General features: G+C 36.8%; 6 protein-coding genes and 1 non-coding gene across 7 annotated transcripts; 5 read left to right on the top strand and 2 right to left on the bottom strand.

Moving 5' to 3' along the window:
* The first annotated feature begins 802 nt into the window (after window positions 1–802).
* On the top strand, window positions 803–1,991 carry LOC108852066 (telomere repeat-binding factor 3-like). Its single transcript, XM_057007932.1, has 6 exons — window positions 803–968; window positions 1,044–1,213; window positions 1,367–1,451; window positions 1,541–1,624; window positions 1,716–1,906; window positions 1,985–1,991. Exons 1-6 carry the CDS (start codon window positions 819–821, stop codon window positions 1,989–1,991), a joined length of 687 nt encoding a protein of 228 aa, XP_056863912.1. The 5' UTR covers window positions 803–818.
* A 108-nt stretch (window positions 1,992–2,099) lies between these two features.
* LOC108852083 (ADP-ribosylation factor-like protein 8a) lies at window positions 2,100–3,750 on the bottom strand. Its single transcript, XM_018625570.2, has 6 exons — window positions 3,563–3,750; window positions 3,136–3,217; window positions 3,003–3,035; window positions 2,788–2,909; window positions 2,535–2,696; window positions 2,100–2,431 (listed from the first exon to the last, which is right to left on the bottom strand). The coding sequence occupies exons 1-6, from the start codon at window positions 3,598–3,600 to the stop codon at window positions 2,314–2,316; spliced, it is 555 nt and encodes a 184-aa protein (XP_018481072.1). The 5' UTR covers window positions 3,601–3,750; the 3' UTR covers window positions 2,100–2,313.
* A 532-nt stretch (window positions 3,751–4,282) lies between these two features.
* On the top strand, window positions 4,283–5,682 carry LOC108852080 (uncharacterized). Its single transcript, XM_018625568.2, has 5 exons — window positions 4,283–4,576; window positions 4,750–4,906; window positions 4,989–5,059; window positions 5,152–5,355; window positions 5,455–5,682. Exons 1-5 carry the CDS (start codon window positions 4,373–4,375, stop codon window positions 5,491–5,493), a joined length of 675 nt encoding a protein of 224 aa, XP_018481070.1. The 5' UTR covers window positions 4,283–4,372; the 3' UTR covers window positions 5,494–5,682.
* Window positions 5,683–5,988: 306 nt separating this feature from the next.
* On the top strand, window positions 5,989–6,629 carry LOC108852079 (60S ribosomal protein L26-1). The gene has a single exon (XM_018625567.2). It carries the CDS (start codon window positions 6,066–6,068, stop codon window positions 6,504–6,506), a length of 441 nt encoding a protein of 146 aa, XP_018481069.1. The 5' UTR covers window positions 5,989–6,065; the 3' UTR covers window positions 6,507–6,629.
* A 797-nt stretch (window positions 6,630–7,426) lies between these two features.
* Window positions 7,427–8,977, bottom strand: LOC108852078 (mitochondrial outer membrane protein porin 2). Its single transcript, XM_018625566.2, has 6 exons — window positions 8,853–8,977; window positions 8,647–8,714; window positions 8,470–8,580; window positions 8,268–8,354; window positions 7,974–8,182; window positions 7,427–7,895 (listed from the first exon to the last, which is right to left on the bottom strand). Exons 1-6 carry the CDS (start codon window positions 8,899–8,901, stop codon window positions 7,589–7,591), a joined length of 831 nt encoding a protein of 276 aa, XP_018481068.1. The 5' UTR covers window positions 8,902–8,977; the 3' UTR covers window positions 7,427–7,588.
* Window positions 8,978–9,064: 87 nt separating this feature from the next.
* Window positions 9,065–9,138, top strand: TRNAV-AAC (transfer RNA valine (anticodon AAC)). Its single transcript has one exon. It is a non-coding gene; the product is annotated as a tRNA-Val (tRNA).
* A 1,937-nt stretch (window positions 9,139–11,075) lies between these two features.
* Window positions 11,076–12,133, top strand: LOC108852077 (zinc finger protein AZF1-like). Its single transcript, XM_018625565.2, has one exon. The coding sequence runs from the start codon at window positions 11,261–11,263 to the stop codon at window positions 11,876–11,878; it is 618 nt and encodes a 205-aa protein (XP_018481067.1). The 5' UTR covers window positions 11,076–11,260; the 3' UTR covers window positions 11,879–12,133.
* Window positions 12,134–12,855: the final 722 nt, after the last annotated feature.

The raw sequence follows: 12,855 nt of genomic DNA, 5'->3' as shown, positions 1-12,855 counted from the left end.
TTTTATGTATTTATATGAATGTAGATATTAGTTTAATTTTTGCAAAATCATTTTAAATTTATCATCTTCATATATTTGAAATGCTTTTATTTTTTTTAATTTAAAACTATTTATATATGTTAAACTATATAATTATAGTTAAAATTGTATTTAAAATATACTTATGTTCAGTTTTTTCAAAAATAATGTATAATGCCCTGTTTAGGCGTCCGCCTATATGGCTAGGTGCTATACAAATGCGTAATGAGCGCCTATCCTAGCGGGTTTTAGAACCACAGGGAGAGATAGATTCAATATAATGATCTTCAACAAGCTTAGTAGCTAGTTAGACATTTTCTCAGTCTTTTTCGGATGAAGAATATGCACTTTGTTTCGGTTTCGACACAAGTGTTTTCAACATGGTTGCAAGAATCTTCAACATGATCTTATAGATTGTGTTACAGCTCACAACTGTGATCTTATAGATTTTGTGCGTCCACTTTCTTGGAGACCCAAGTTAAAAGCGTTACCTTAACTCTATAAGGCATAAATCTTACGTTAACTCCAGTATTATTGCGTTGCATCACTGTGACAAAGTCATGGTCTGCAACGAACCAAGTAGCAACAAATGTCATGTTTTGTTTTGTGAGTGTGTTTCCTTGTTTAGTGAGTGTGTTTTCGTGATCTATGACATTTTCTGTTGAATATCTAAGTCATTAATGCAATTAAGGAAATTGGATCCTCGTAACCATCTCTTCTACATCTCAGTTTCACGTTTCTAAAGTGTTTTTTTTGTGACATGGTTTCATATCTTGATAGAAAAGAAAAAGAAGTTAAGAATGGGAGCTCCAAAGCATAAGTGGACACCGGAAGAGGAAGAAGCTCTTATGGCTGGAGTACTCAAACATGGACCTGGAAAATGGCGTTACATACTCGCAGACTCTGAGTATTCCTCTGTTTTGCACTCTCGCTCAAATGTGGATCTCAAGGTAAATTTAAAAAAAAAAAGATTAGATAAGGCTAATAGAAACTTACATTGTTTTTCTGGTTGAAACACTTGTCAGGACAAGTGGAGAAACATAAGTGTAGCAGCTACTTGTGGATCTAGGAAGAAGGCTAAGCAGGATGATGACAATACCAAAGCTCTTACCATTTTGGCTCTGACTAATGGTGATGATGGAGGACAACAACACTTTGCACTCTCATGTGACACACCACAAGATCTCTTCACAAGGTTTTGACTTCTTCTTGTATATGAGATATCTGATCAATGCTTTGAATGTTTACATATTGGAAAGAGTCTAAGATTATGAAACTTTAGAGGCTTACTTTACTCTAGTCTAAGATTCTTCAAAATAGTCCAAAGCTCAAATATGTTTTCTTGTAGTGTGGATAACATGATCTTGGAGGCTATTACTAACTTTGAGGGACCTTTGGGACCTGACAGAAACTCAATCTTGATGTATCCAGAGGTACTCTTAAGCATTCTTTCTCTATTTATTCCTTGAGCCATATATATTCAAATCATCAAGAACTTAGTGTGGGTGTAATTTTTTTCCAGGTGGATGCTAATATGCAACTGAATATGGAGCAGCTTGTGACTTCAAGACTTGAGCATTTGATCAATATTGAAACAATAGTCAAGGTAAGAAAGAGAGACTTACCTTAACTATAAACATTTCTCATGATTCAGTTTTTAACAATTGTGTGTTCTTGCATTTGATCTTGTCTCTCAGATAGATCACAGATACAGTATTTCTCAGGGCTATACAGTTGCAAAGGCAATAGCAGAAGCAGAGTTGGCAATAGCAGAAGCTGAAGGAGCGGCAAGAGAGGCAGAAAACGCAGAAGCCAAGGCTGAAGCTGCCCGTATTTTCGCAAAAGCTGCAAAGAAAGCTTTGAAAGCATACAATGCAATGCAACCTCGGTAAGTGATGTTGTTTCTTTGCAGATAGCGGAAGACAGATCATGTCATGTCTGAACCTTGCATCTGATAAATTTGCAGCTTGTAGCTCAATAAGATTATGTTAAAAAAAAAAAACCATTGTTCTGTTTATCTGTTGTTGTAGTAACTTTTTTACCTTCAGGTTTCTCGTGACGCATTTAGAGAAACAAATAAAAGCTTTTGAACCATTTTTTTGTTTTTTTTTGAGTTTCCAAAAATTGCAAATGCTTTAGAATAGAATACCATCCCACATCCAATATACAGAGACAACCTGGAGAATAGAGACAAACTCTTGTTTTCACACGAGTTTTAAAATAGTCTTCATCAGGCACACAATACAGGAAGAGGACTTGAGAAGAGAGAATGTGTGTTCTTCTTGGTGAAGTTTTTTAGTTCTTTGATTTTGAATGCTTCACCAGCCAATCAATGACCTGATCAATGTTGGTAGAGTTCTTGCAAGATATCATGAAACAGCAAACTTCTCTATCTGTAAGCGACTGAAGCTCCCTGCAACCACAATGGAATATATTAAAAAAAAACATGATCAGATGGAGCTAAGGGGTAGATAGACTCTTGGTGATGTTTAGTTGAAGAAACAAAGGAATAATACATTTCGTGGGTTAAGGCTTCTTTAGAGAGAGCTCCAGGTTTGTCGATCTTGTTCCCAAGAACCAGAAGAGGGATACCGTTAAGCGAAGTCTTGCTCAACAGATCATGGAGTTCGCTTTTGGAGACACTTAGGTTGTCAGGATCTGCAGCATCAACTACATACCTGCAGGAAGAAAAAAAAGACTCTCTTAACATGAAAAAATAAGAAAATGTGGGAGATACAAAGAGACATGAAGTGTTAAAAAGATCCTTACACAATGGCGGAGACAGCGCGGCAGTAACGTTCCCACATGCTGCGGAACCTAGGTTGACCACCAAGATCCCATAGCTTGATAGTAACATTTCCTTTTGTCACTTTCCTCATGTTAAAACCCACCTGAAAAGAAAGAAGAAACCTCATTCATCATGTTATTGATGTACTTCTTAAAAGATGAATTGTAATAAGAGAAAAAGATGTTAAAACACTTACCGTAGGAATCATGTCCTCACTATAACCACCAGTCTAATTAAAAAAGAAAAGAAAGATAAAAAGATATCAAAACTGAATGTTATTAAGACAAAGAATAAATAAACTATCTCATGGAGGAAGCAATATACTTAACTGCAACAACATTGACAAGGGATGTCTTCCCTGCATTCTGAAGCCCTATCAGAGAAAGTTCCATTTCTTGCTTGAAGAAGAGGCTGTAAAAAAAAAAAGAGAGCATCATTACCCAAACAAACAAACAAGTGAATCTGTGGTTCCTCTCGGCATGGAGACATAAACTGTCTAACTAATTTTCCAGCAATGTTTTAGATTCAGAGGAACATGTTCGATAAACCAAATCCATCATCACATGAAAGCTTATCAATTCTCTCTTGACAATCTAAGGTAGAGAAAGAAGAAACGAATAGCATCTTAAACCCTAAAACTTGGCAAAATCATTAACCCAAAAAGGTTTGATTTGAAAATTCGAGGGAAATCAACAAAAAAAACGAGACTCCAATAACGATTCAAAGTTTAATCAAGATTGAGGATTTGTCTCTCACCTACGAAGCCAATTGAGAAAAGCTTCCCACAAACCCATTGAACAGCTGATTCACTGAAGAACTTCAAAAAGATGTCAGATCTGCCTCAAAAAGAGAAGCTTCTTCTTCTCCTCCTCTTCCTCCCTGGTCGCTTACTAATGATTGAGAGAGAGACGGCGAACTAAGAAAAGAGAGTCAAAGCCACGAGATCTAGACCGTTTATATTTTTTTAGTTCTGGTCCTTTGTAATCAACGGTTCATGTCTTTTTAGGAGTTTCGTTTTTATCTGCTGTTTGGTCGGTAGACCGAACATTATGGATTTATTATGGGGTTAGCTATTTTTAAATAAATATTTTAATTTTGGATTGGCCAATCAGAGTAGAGAGATACGGTGACAGATACACCAGAAGCTTGGGAAGAAAGAATATATAGAGAAAGGATAAAACCACTCGCGATAAAGATGCGCGTGAAGAACACGTACTTACATTATTTTTTGGCCGGTGCCGCCCCCGCCAAAGAAACTTGCGGTGATACTGGAGATAAGGGGAGGTGGTGTCGTTAACCAAAATCGTGGTGACATGTGAGGTGGTGAATAAACACTCATTGGGTTCTTTATCATGGGCTTTTTAACTGACCCACAGTAATGGGCCAAATAATTTAAATTAATGAAGAACTCTCAGTTGAGTGCGGGTCAAATATAAAACCGGACCGGAATCCGGAAGAAGGTGGGTGGTTATCTGTTGATTAATTCACTAGGGCACCCGCAATAAAACCCTTGTCGACCGGAGAGTTCAAAAAGTTGGCCGAGACAGAGAGAAAGAGAAAATAAGAATGGGTGACAGGGGAGGAGGAGGAGATAGCAGCAGCGAAGAGGAAGACGATCCCAAGTGGAAAGCCGCCATCAATTCCATAGTCACCACCACAGCTTACGCCGCCTCCGCCACGAAAGCCGCCGCCGCAGCAGCTGCTACTCAGCAACACGAAGATGGAGAGTTTCGACTCAAACCTAAAAAGCTAACACATGCCCAAATCAAGGTTACTCCAAGTCTCTCTCATTACATTCGAAGTTATCAGAGTATAGAGAATGGTTTCATTGTGTGTAATTGATGAGATTAGATATGATTAAAGTAGTTTAGTTTAGTCGAATTTGAGTGTTGAGTTTCTTCTATGGTGTTGAGTTGATTTAAGGTAAAAGCTTGAAAACACAGGTGAAGAAGCTATTGAATGAGATGGTGGAGAATACTTTAGACTTTGTGAAGGATCCTACTCTCACTCTTGTTCCCCAAGATGATGAAGAACCAGAGAATGACTGTGGAGTTCGGCTGTTTAAGCGCTGTTCAACTGGCATAGTCTTTGATCATGTAGGTTAGTCACCACCACGCCCTCTCCAGATATAAAATCTTGATTGTTGTGTCAAGAAACTTATTTGTCTTCCTGTGTTAACCAGATGAGCTTCAAGGACCTAAGAAGAAGCCTAATTTACACCCTTCTAGAGGACTTGAAGCAAGCTCTAAAGAGGTTTCTCATCATTAAGCACGATTTTCTCTGTTTTTATACAGGAAAATCTATCTATCAAGGCTGATGTCTTTCTTTGTTTTGTTTTACTGCAGTTTAAGAAACGAATAGAATCGATTGCTGTTGACGGGTCGGATGTATTGTCTGCTGCTGTGGAATCAGCTAAGAAAGCCTCAGCTAGACTAGAGGCTAAAGAAGCGGCTGCTAAAGCTAAAGCCAAGAAAGAAGAAGAGAGAGTCGCTGAACTTAAGAAAGTAAGAGGAGAGAAATGGCTACCTTCCGTTGCACGTGCATTGCAGGTATATATTAATATAGTCTTCTTGTTTTCATTCTTGTCTTAGGACAGCGTTACACATGATGAACTTGACAAATCTCTTTTGCATGTATATAATTTGCAGCTAAACAAAAATTCAACAGGGAGATCTGCAAAATCCTAAACATCCATCCATTCACTCAACTTGTATGTCAAGTTAGGAGGGAGAGAGATCATTTATTCTTGATGTAGTGATGATAGTGAAGTTCTTCAGATTTGAAAGGAAATCCTTCTTGTCCATCTTTTATATCTCCTCAACTTTCATGATCACATAAATGATACATTTCGATTATTACATGAGAAATTCACACAACTTGTTTTCACTTTAATTTATTTTATTGAAACTACCTTTAAACTATTTAAATCATAGACAAAATTCAACAACAAAAAAAAAACAATACTATTTCAAGCGTAACTGCCTAAGTTATAAGGCCAACAAAAAAATGCATTCCTTTAGAGTATAGGCTATACTCACTCACACAAGTTTTCATACTAGGGAAGGCCCATTATAAAACTAACAAGAGTGGTAGTCCTACATAGGCCCAAGCCCATTATAAACAAAGCCCTAATTTTCTCCTAAACCTAGCTCTGTAACAGACTATATATTCTGTTAACACACTCATCCACTTCCTCCTTCGTCGAGAAAAAACCCTAGAAGAGACCTCCATTTTCCACCAAAAAGACCCGGCGGCGAAGATGAAGTACAACCCAAGAGTCACCTCCTCCCGCAGGAAGAACCGCAAGGCCCACTTCACAGCCTCGTCGAGCGAGAGACGCGTCATCATGAGCTCGCCTCTCTCCACCGACCTACGCGCCAAGTACAACGTCAGATCCATGCCCATCCGCAAGGACGACGAGGTCCAGATCGTCCGCGGGACCTACAAGGGCCGCGAAGGAAAGGTCGTCCAGGTGTACCGTCGCAAGTGGGTCATCCACATCGAGAGGATCACGAGGGAGAAGGTGAACGGGACGACCGTGAACGTCGGCGTTCAGCCGTCGAAGGTTGTGATAACGAAGCTTAGGTTGGACAAGGACAGGAAGTCGCTTTTGGAGAGGAAGGCCAAGGGACGTGCCGCGGCGGATAAGGACAAGGGGACCAAGTTTACCGCTGAGGATGTTATGCAGAACGTTGATTAAACAAAAAGGTTTTTAATCTTTTAGTTTTAATCGTTAAGAGTACTGTTTTGTCTTTGGTCGAATGTTTTATTTATGTTGCGGACATGAGAAGGATCATTTCAATTTCAATTACGAGTTTGACTCTTTAGCCATTTATATATTGCTTTTATATATGAATGTTTGCTTTTTTTTTGTCTTGTTGATTAGTTTTCAACTTGTGAATCATCTAGAAATGTTAGCTAGAGATTTGATAGTACGAGTCATTGGATTTGGTAGCTAAGATGAATTCATTCCAGTCGTTTTGGTTTTAGATCCATTTTCTTATATTGGCATCCAGTTATCAGTTGTGGTACAGTTATTTTTTTTGCATGACCTTAAAATCAATTGTAGAATCGGGAGCTTTATTTACTTTAGGTCGTTAATCTTTTTGTATATATGGCTTTGCTCAACTCTGAAACTAGAAGAAAATCACTCGTATAGTTCAATTTCATTACTTCTCTTCTGCTTCAAATAATAATTTCATTACTTTTAGCTTCTAATAATGATTTTTCAAATGCTGTATAACCCATGTAATACTGAAACATGTAATTAGTAGTAGACAAATGTAATAGTAGTAGACAAAGACCACTTTGGAGTATAATAACAAAGACCACCATCTATTACATTTTTCCAAAGTTTAGCTTCCAGAAAATATCTATCTTTGCAGTTGATATAAAATTGTTTTATTTGAGCATCTACCAAAATAGTCCACAAAGTTAGAAAAATGGAAAGGAATTTGAAAAACAGTAAACTACAAAGGAGCTTATGTTCTCAATTTTTTATTCATGCTCATTGTCACACTTCAAAACATTGAGTCCTTCGGAATGCATTGATATTTCTGTTTTTGTTCAAATCATCCGTGAGTGTCTTTCGTTCCCAAACCGAAAATAGGACAATTCAACTTGGAAAGAAACTGATATGATTTTTTTGACTGAGCATATGGTTCAAGAATAGCCTGGAAAAAAACAAATCCCGAAAAATAACTCTTCCAAGAGAAGTTTTACCTCATTATTAAACCGAAAACAACAAATCCTTGGTTACTTGTATCTACTGAGCTGCTCTCTTCAAGGCTTAAGAGCAAGCGAGAGACCAAACCTCGGGTACTTGTCCAACGTCTTGGTATCAATCTCCCCTGCGATCGTCACGATCGATTTCGGGAGAACCTCATGCTGCACGAGAGCTCCAAGCTTACCGTTACTATTCAGCTTAGCTTTCACACTCGTCAAGTGATCAACCGCATACAACCCACCAACGGTAATGACGTTCTCGTTCGTGGAGAATCTCCTGTAAACCTCTCCCACCGCAGCGCTCCTCTTGGACTCATCTAGGTGTTGAAGGTAAGAGGCTTTGATCGAATCTGCTTTGTCTCCACTGTAGTAGTAGACCCAAAAAAGAGTGTCAGATTATTCTATGTTATATACTAAAAATACAAACCCTCTCATCACTTACAGTATAACAGAGGCGCATTTGTCTGGTTTTGTGACACTGATACCGAAGTTGTATTTCGTGAAAGAGCGAGAGGTGGTGTCGTATCCAGCTTCGGCACCGAATGAGATAGTTGGCGAACCGAGTGTAGCGGTTAGATCAACGAGAGGGTTTTGTTTCAAAGCTGCAGTGGCTGTAACCGTCGCGTGGTCATGGAAGTATTGAACCTCAAGCTGTTAAATAAATAAAAAAAAGAGTAAGAAATTCATCAGAAGGCTCATTAATTATTTAGATTAAGATTAGAAAAAAAAAAACAACCTTGGTGGAGTTGTAATCAGGAACTTTGAAGGAAGCGATGGCTTTTGTAGAGGGAAGGATCTCAGTGATTGTGATGGTGGTCATGACCTGACCAAAAGTTTGAAAAAAAAGACATTTGGTTTTTAACTAACTTCTTGTAGTAATAATAATGACAAAAAAAAAGAAGTTGTGAATAAGAAGATCAAAGAGGACTCCTTTGTACACTGGAATCAGTATCGATCTTGAGGTCGAAGAGAGAGTTTCGGTACTTGTATTGAGTAGAAACATCAGCAGCGTGGACTACTCCTTTCTTAACAACAGTGGAAGTAAGAGCCTATAGAGAACAAGTGTCAGTGAGTGGATTTGCATTGTGAGCTTCTGAATTTGAATTTGAACTTACGACGCCGGAGACAGAGTTAGTGGAGATACTGAACTTCTGATCCGTGTTGTAATCTCTAGTCAATAGATCTGTTATGTTTGCCATGAAAGAAAGAAAGAAAGAAAGATTCAGTTTTAAACCCAGAAGAAACTTAATGCAACGGCGGCGTTTCGGTACACTAGAAATCGAAAGCTCAGAGAGTGTGTGAAGATTGTTATTATTATTACCTCTCGCCTTTTTGCCGATGTCGGCGAATAGTCCCGGTCCCTTACTCATCCCACCTGATCCGAGAGCTAGCCTCTAGAGAGAGAGGGAGAGATCGGCACTAGAGTTGCTAGAGAGAGACCGAGAGGAGAATCCACCAGGCAAATATACACTAGAGTGAAGACTAAACTATAGTAGTAAATATATTTTGCCATTCTCAACATCAAACAAAAGCGGTTTCGTGGTGTAGTCGGTTATCACGTCAGTCTAACACACTGAAGGTCCCCGGTTCAAACCCGGGCGAAGCCAATATTATTTTGTTCTTTTTTACTTTTCGAAAGAAAAATTTAGGCTACCAGCCCATTGGACTTTCGGATGGCTCTTCTAAAGCGACTAACGTTCAATGGATATGATAAATTGAAAACCAAAGCATTATATCAGGAGAAATATTTAATATTCAAAATAACCAAATGTTTCACTTAAAAAATAAATATACTCCCTCTGTTCCTAAATATAGGATTTTTTGGAATTTTTTTTGTTCCACAATATAAAATTTTATATATTTTTAAAGTAGTTTTGTATACTTTTGAGGTTCTTTTTTTATTAAAAATTGAACTGATTAAATTTTATTGGTAGATAGTTATTGGAAAGTGTGTAAATGGTATAAATAATAAAATAAAGTGCAAATAATTATTATAGTCTTAATAAACGTGAAAAGTGTAAAAAATCCTATATTTAGGAACAGAGGGAGTACATGACAGGATTAACTAATCTAGACATAAGAGTTTAGAGTTAATGGATGGAATTCTGGGAATGAGTTTCTATTTTTTTAAGCAAAAAATAAATATTAAAAGTCAAAAATATTTTTTTAAAAATAATTTCAAAAACATTTTTGAATTTTTTATGATTAATCTCTGATTTTTACGTTGCTTGTTAGGTCTAAGGTGATCGGCCGACTCACGACTAACTATTCGAACATGGGATATAAAAAATTTGTGACAAAAAGTTAAAATTTATCTAGTTAGAAAAATTATCCTTATATTAATTTAGAAATTATATATCTTTTTTTTTTGGTATTACGCCATGACTTGTATATCTTTCAATGTAACTATCTTCATTTATTTTATGTGGTCTTATATATCTATTTCTTATTGATATATCTATTTTTTTGTTCTTAAATAAAATGTACTGTTACTCAGTAATAAAAAACAGTAGAGAAACAATTTAAGAAAATTCTTGAAAGAATTCGATTAAAACTTCAATTTCAAGCTCCCAAAGGCTGTAAATTTTGTACTAAATATCAAACTTACAAGCAACAAAAAAAAATTAAAGAAAAAAGCAGAGATTAAGAGAGAAAGAGAATCAAGTGGGTGATCACAATTCACACAACCAATGTAGTAGCCTGAGCCTTAAGAAAGTCACGTACCGTCTTTTTAAAGTCTCCACCAAATCTCCATCCACTTCCACCATACATAACAAAGAATCACACCTTCATCTAGCCAATTAAAACACGACAGGCCAGCTAAGACGGGTCTGCCACACATCACAGGTGAAAAGATTCTCTAAACTGGCCAAACCTTTAAACCAACTCCACAGAGATTAGTAACTCAAAAACTTCATCAACCGCATACCCACGTGTTACTTATGTAGATTATGGATGTTTATATGTTAGTGTTAGTAAAAAAAATGTTTAGATTATGGAGTATTTAAAATCTCTGTGATCGTTCTCTTTTTATTTGCATAATATATATACTTTGCAAAATAAAATAAATAAGGATAAATTGAATTAGCTGATTAATTCATGATTTGGACGGGTACCTATCGCCAAAACTGGCACAACTTTGATATTTCATCTGTGTGAATGTGTTACCTTTTTCGGGGTTTCAATAAAGGTTGATGTTAGACTCTAATACATATATATAGTTTAATTGCTTGATTTTATGATTTTATCCCACCCCACATCATTTAAATATAGGCATTCTTAGATTATGCATCATAAAAAAAGGCTGGTCCTATTGAAAATATGGGTTTTCAGTTTCTGATGTAATTAATTAATCTGGAACTTCGTATATTTATATGTTTATATGGTTTTCAGATTTCGGTGTTCATATATTTCTACGTATGAAATTAGCTCAATGTTTAATATTGTTTATATCTCTCGCCATATGTATAAATAAAAATATAATAATTATTAAAAGATTAAAAATAGGATGAGATATTAATGGATATGTGGAGGAATAAGAGAAGATGCACCACTTAGAGCCCACGTTCCCACTCTTAATCACCCAAAATTATAACAAAGACGTGCTCTCACATCTCATCTCACTTCCTCACCAGCTCACTTCACTCAATCCTCTTTATTTTTTTCTTTTCCTTTTAATTTCTTATACAACAATCTCTCTCAATCCTCAAGTAAAACAGAGGTGACCATATGGCTCTCGACACTCTCCATTCTCCAACCTCCACCACCGCTCCTCTTCCTTTCCTAACCGAGCCCGCGGAGAATCTTGAGTCATGGACCAAAAGAAAACGCACGAAACGACACCGGATTGTAGATCAGTCACATCCTCCTTCCGAAGAAGAGTATCTCGCTCTCTGCCTCCTCATGCTTGCTCGTGGCTCCTCCTCAGATGATGATCATCACTCTCCTCCTCCTCCTCCACCGTCTGATCATCACCACCGGGATTACAAGTGCTCCGTCTGTGGTAAATCTTTCCCGTCTTACCAAGCGTTAGGTGGACACAAAACCAGTCACCGTAAACCGGTTAGTAATAATAACGAAGACACTAATAACAGTGGTAACGGTAACGTTACTAATAACGGGAAAATTAGTAACTGTTTAATGGGTCAAAGTGGGAAGACTCATAAGTGTTCTATCTGTTTTAAGTCGTTTCCATCTGGTCAAGCATTGGGCGGTCACAAACGGTGTCATTACGACGGTGGTAACGGTAGTAACAATCACGGTTTTGACCTGAATTTACCGGCTGATCACGATGAAACACTTGTAAGAAGTCAACTCTCCGGCGAAGAATCAAAGTCGGTTGCGTGATTATTATTATTTTTTAACCGATCAGCTAGCTAGTGATGGATCATTAGCTGAGATGCTGATGAGAGTCTGTAATGAAAATGATTGGAGTGGACTTTGGATTATTTTTAGTTTCTTTTTACGTATACGAAAAGAGAAAAGAAAATCTTCATGTAGTTATGCGTTCTTGGGTTTTGTTTATATAAAGTAAATAAAGAGGTATAATATTTGGATTTGTATTTTGTTTTAATAAGAGAAACTAGATTAATAAAACTTCTATTTCTTGGAAATTTCCTTTTTTTCATTTACTACTTCCGCAAGCAAAGGAGCCCCACTTCTATGAATCTGACTGTCAGTGATCTGTTCCTTACGATTAACGACTTTGCTAAACAACTTCTAATATTTAAGTAATTCCTAATTCGAAATAACATGTTTTGATTGGAGAAATTACTATTAATTTTGGCAACGTTAGTATTAATTATTAAAGTAGTGATAGATCGGTTAGTAGTACCTAACGAAGCTAATCCTTAAGTGTCCTGTCGTCTTTGATTACTATTATCCGTTTTTTTCTTTTTCTTTGATTACTATAGATTGGTTGGCACTCACACTTCCCTCTTTTTTTTTCCTTATAAATCTGTAGTACTTCGTTTTTGAGTCTCAGGAGTCTATTTATTATGATAGTTTATCACGGTAGAATATCTTTACACCGTTACACGTCCTAATCTATCCCAGTTCTTATGTATCTTCTAAGAAAAAGAGTAGTTATGCATTCCAAAGAAAATGTAAATTTTGGGTATCTTCTCTCAATTTAGTGCTCATATATACAGACAAGTATGAAGTATTAGTACTTTTGTGACACTGATTTTTTTTGGGTATTAGTATTTAGTGCTCACACATATTTCCAGAAGATAGTAAACAAGTGTCACGACAGGATATCACCATTTTAGTCGGGTATGGAAAATAGCTCTAGATTGGTAGAAGAGCAACTAATAGCCAACCTG

The sequence above is a fragment of the Raphanus sativus genome, chromosome 4, assembly GCF_000801105.2.
Source record: "Raphanus sativus cultivar WK10039 chromosome 4, ASM80110v3, whole genome shotgun sequence".
In the NCBI taxonomy this organism is placed as follows: domain Eukaryota; kingdom Viridiplantae; phylum Streptophyta; class Magnoliopsida; order Brassicales; family Brassicaceae; genus Raphanus; species Raphanus sativus.
The sequence above is the reverse complement of the archived record's forward strand: the minus strand, read 5'-3'. Positions and strand labels throughout refer to the sequence as shown.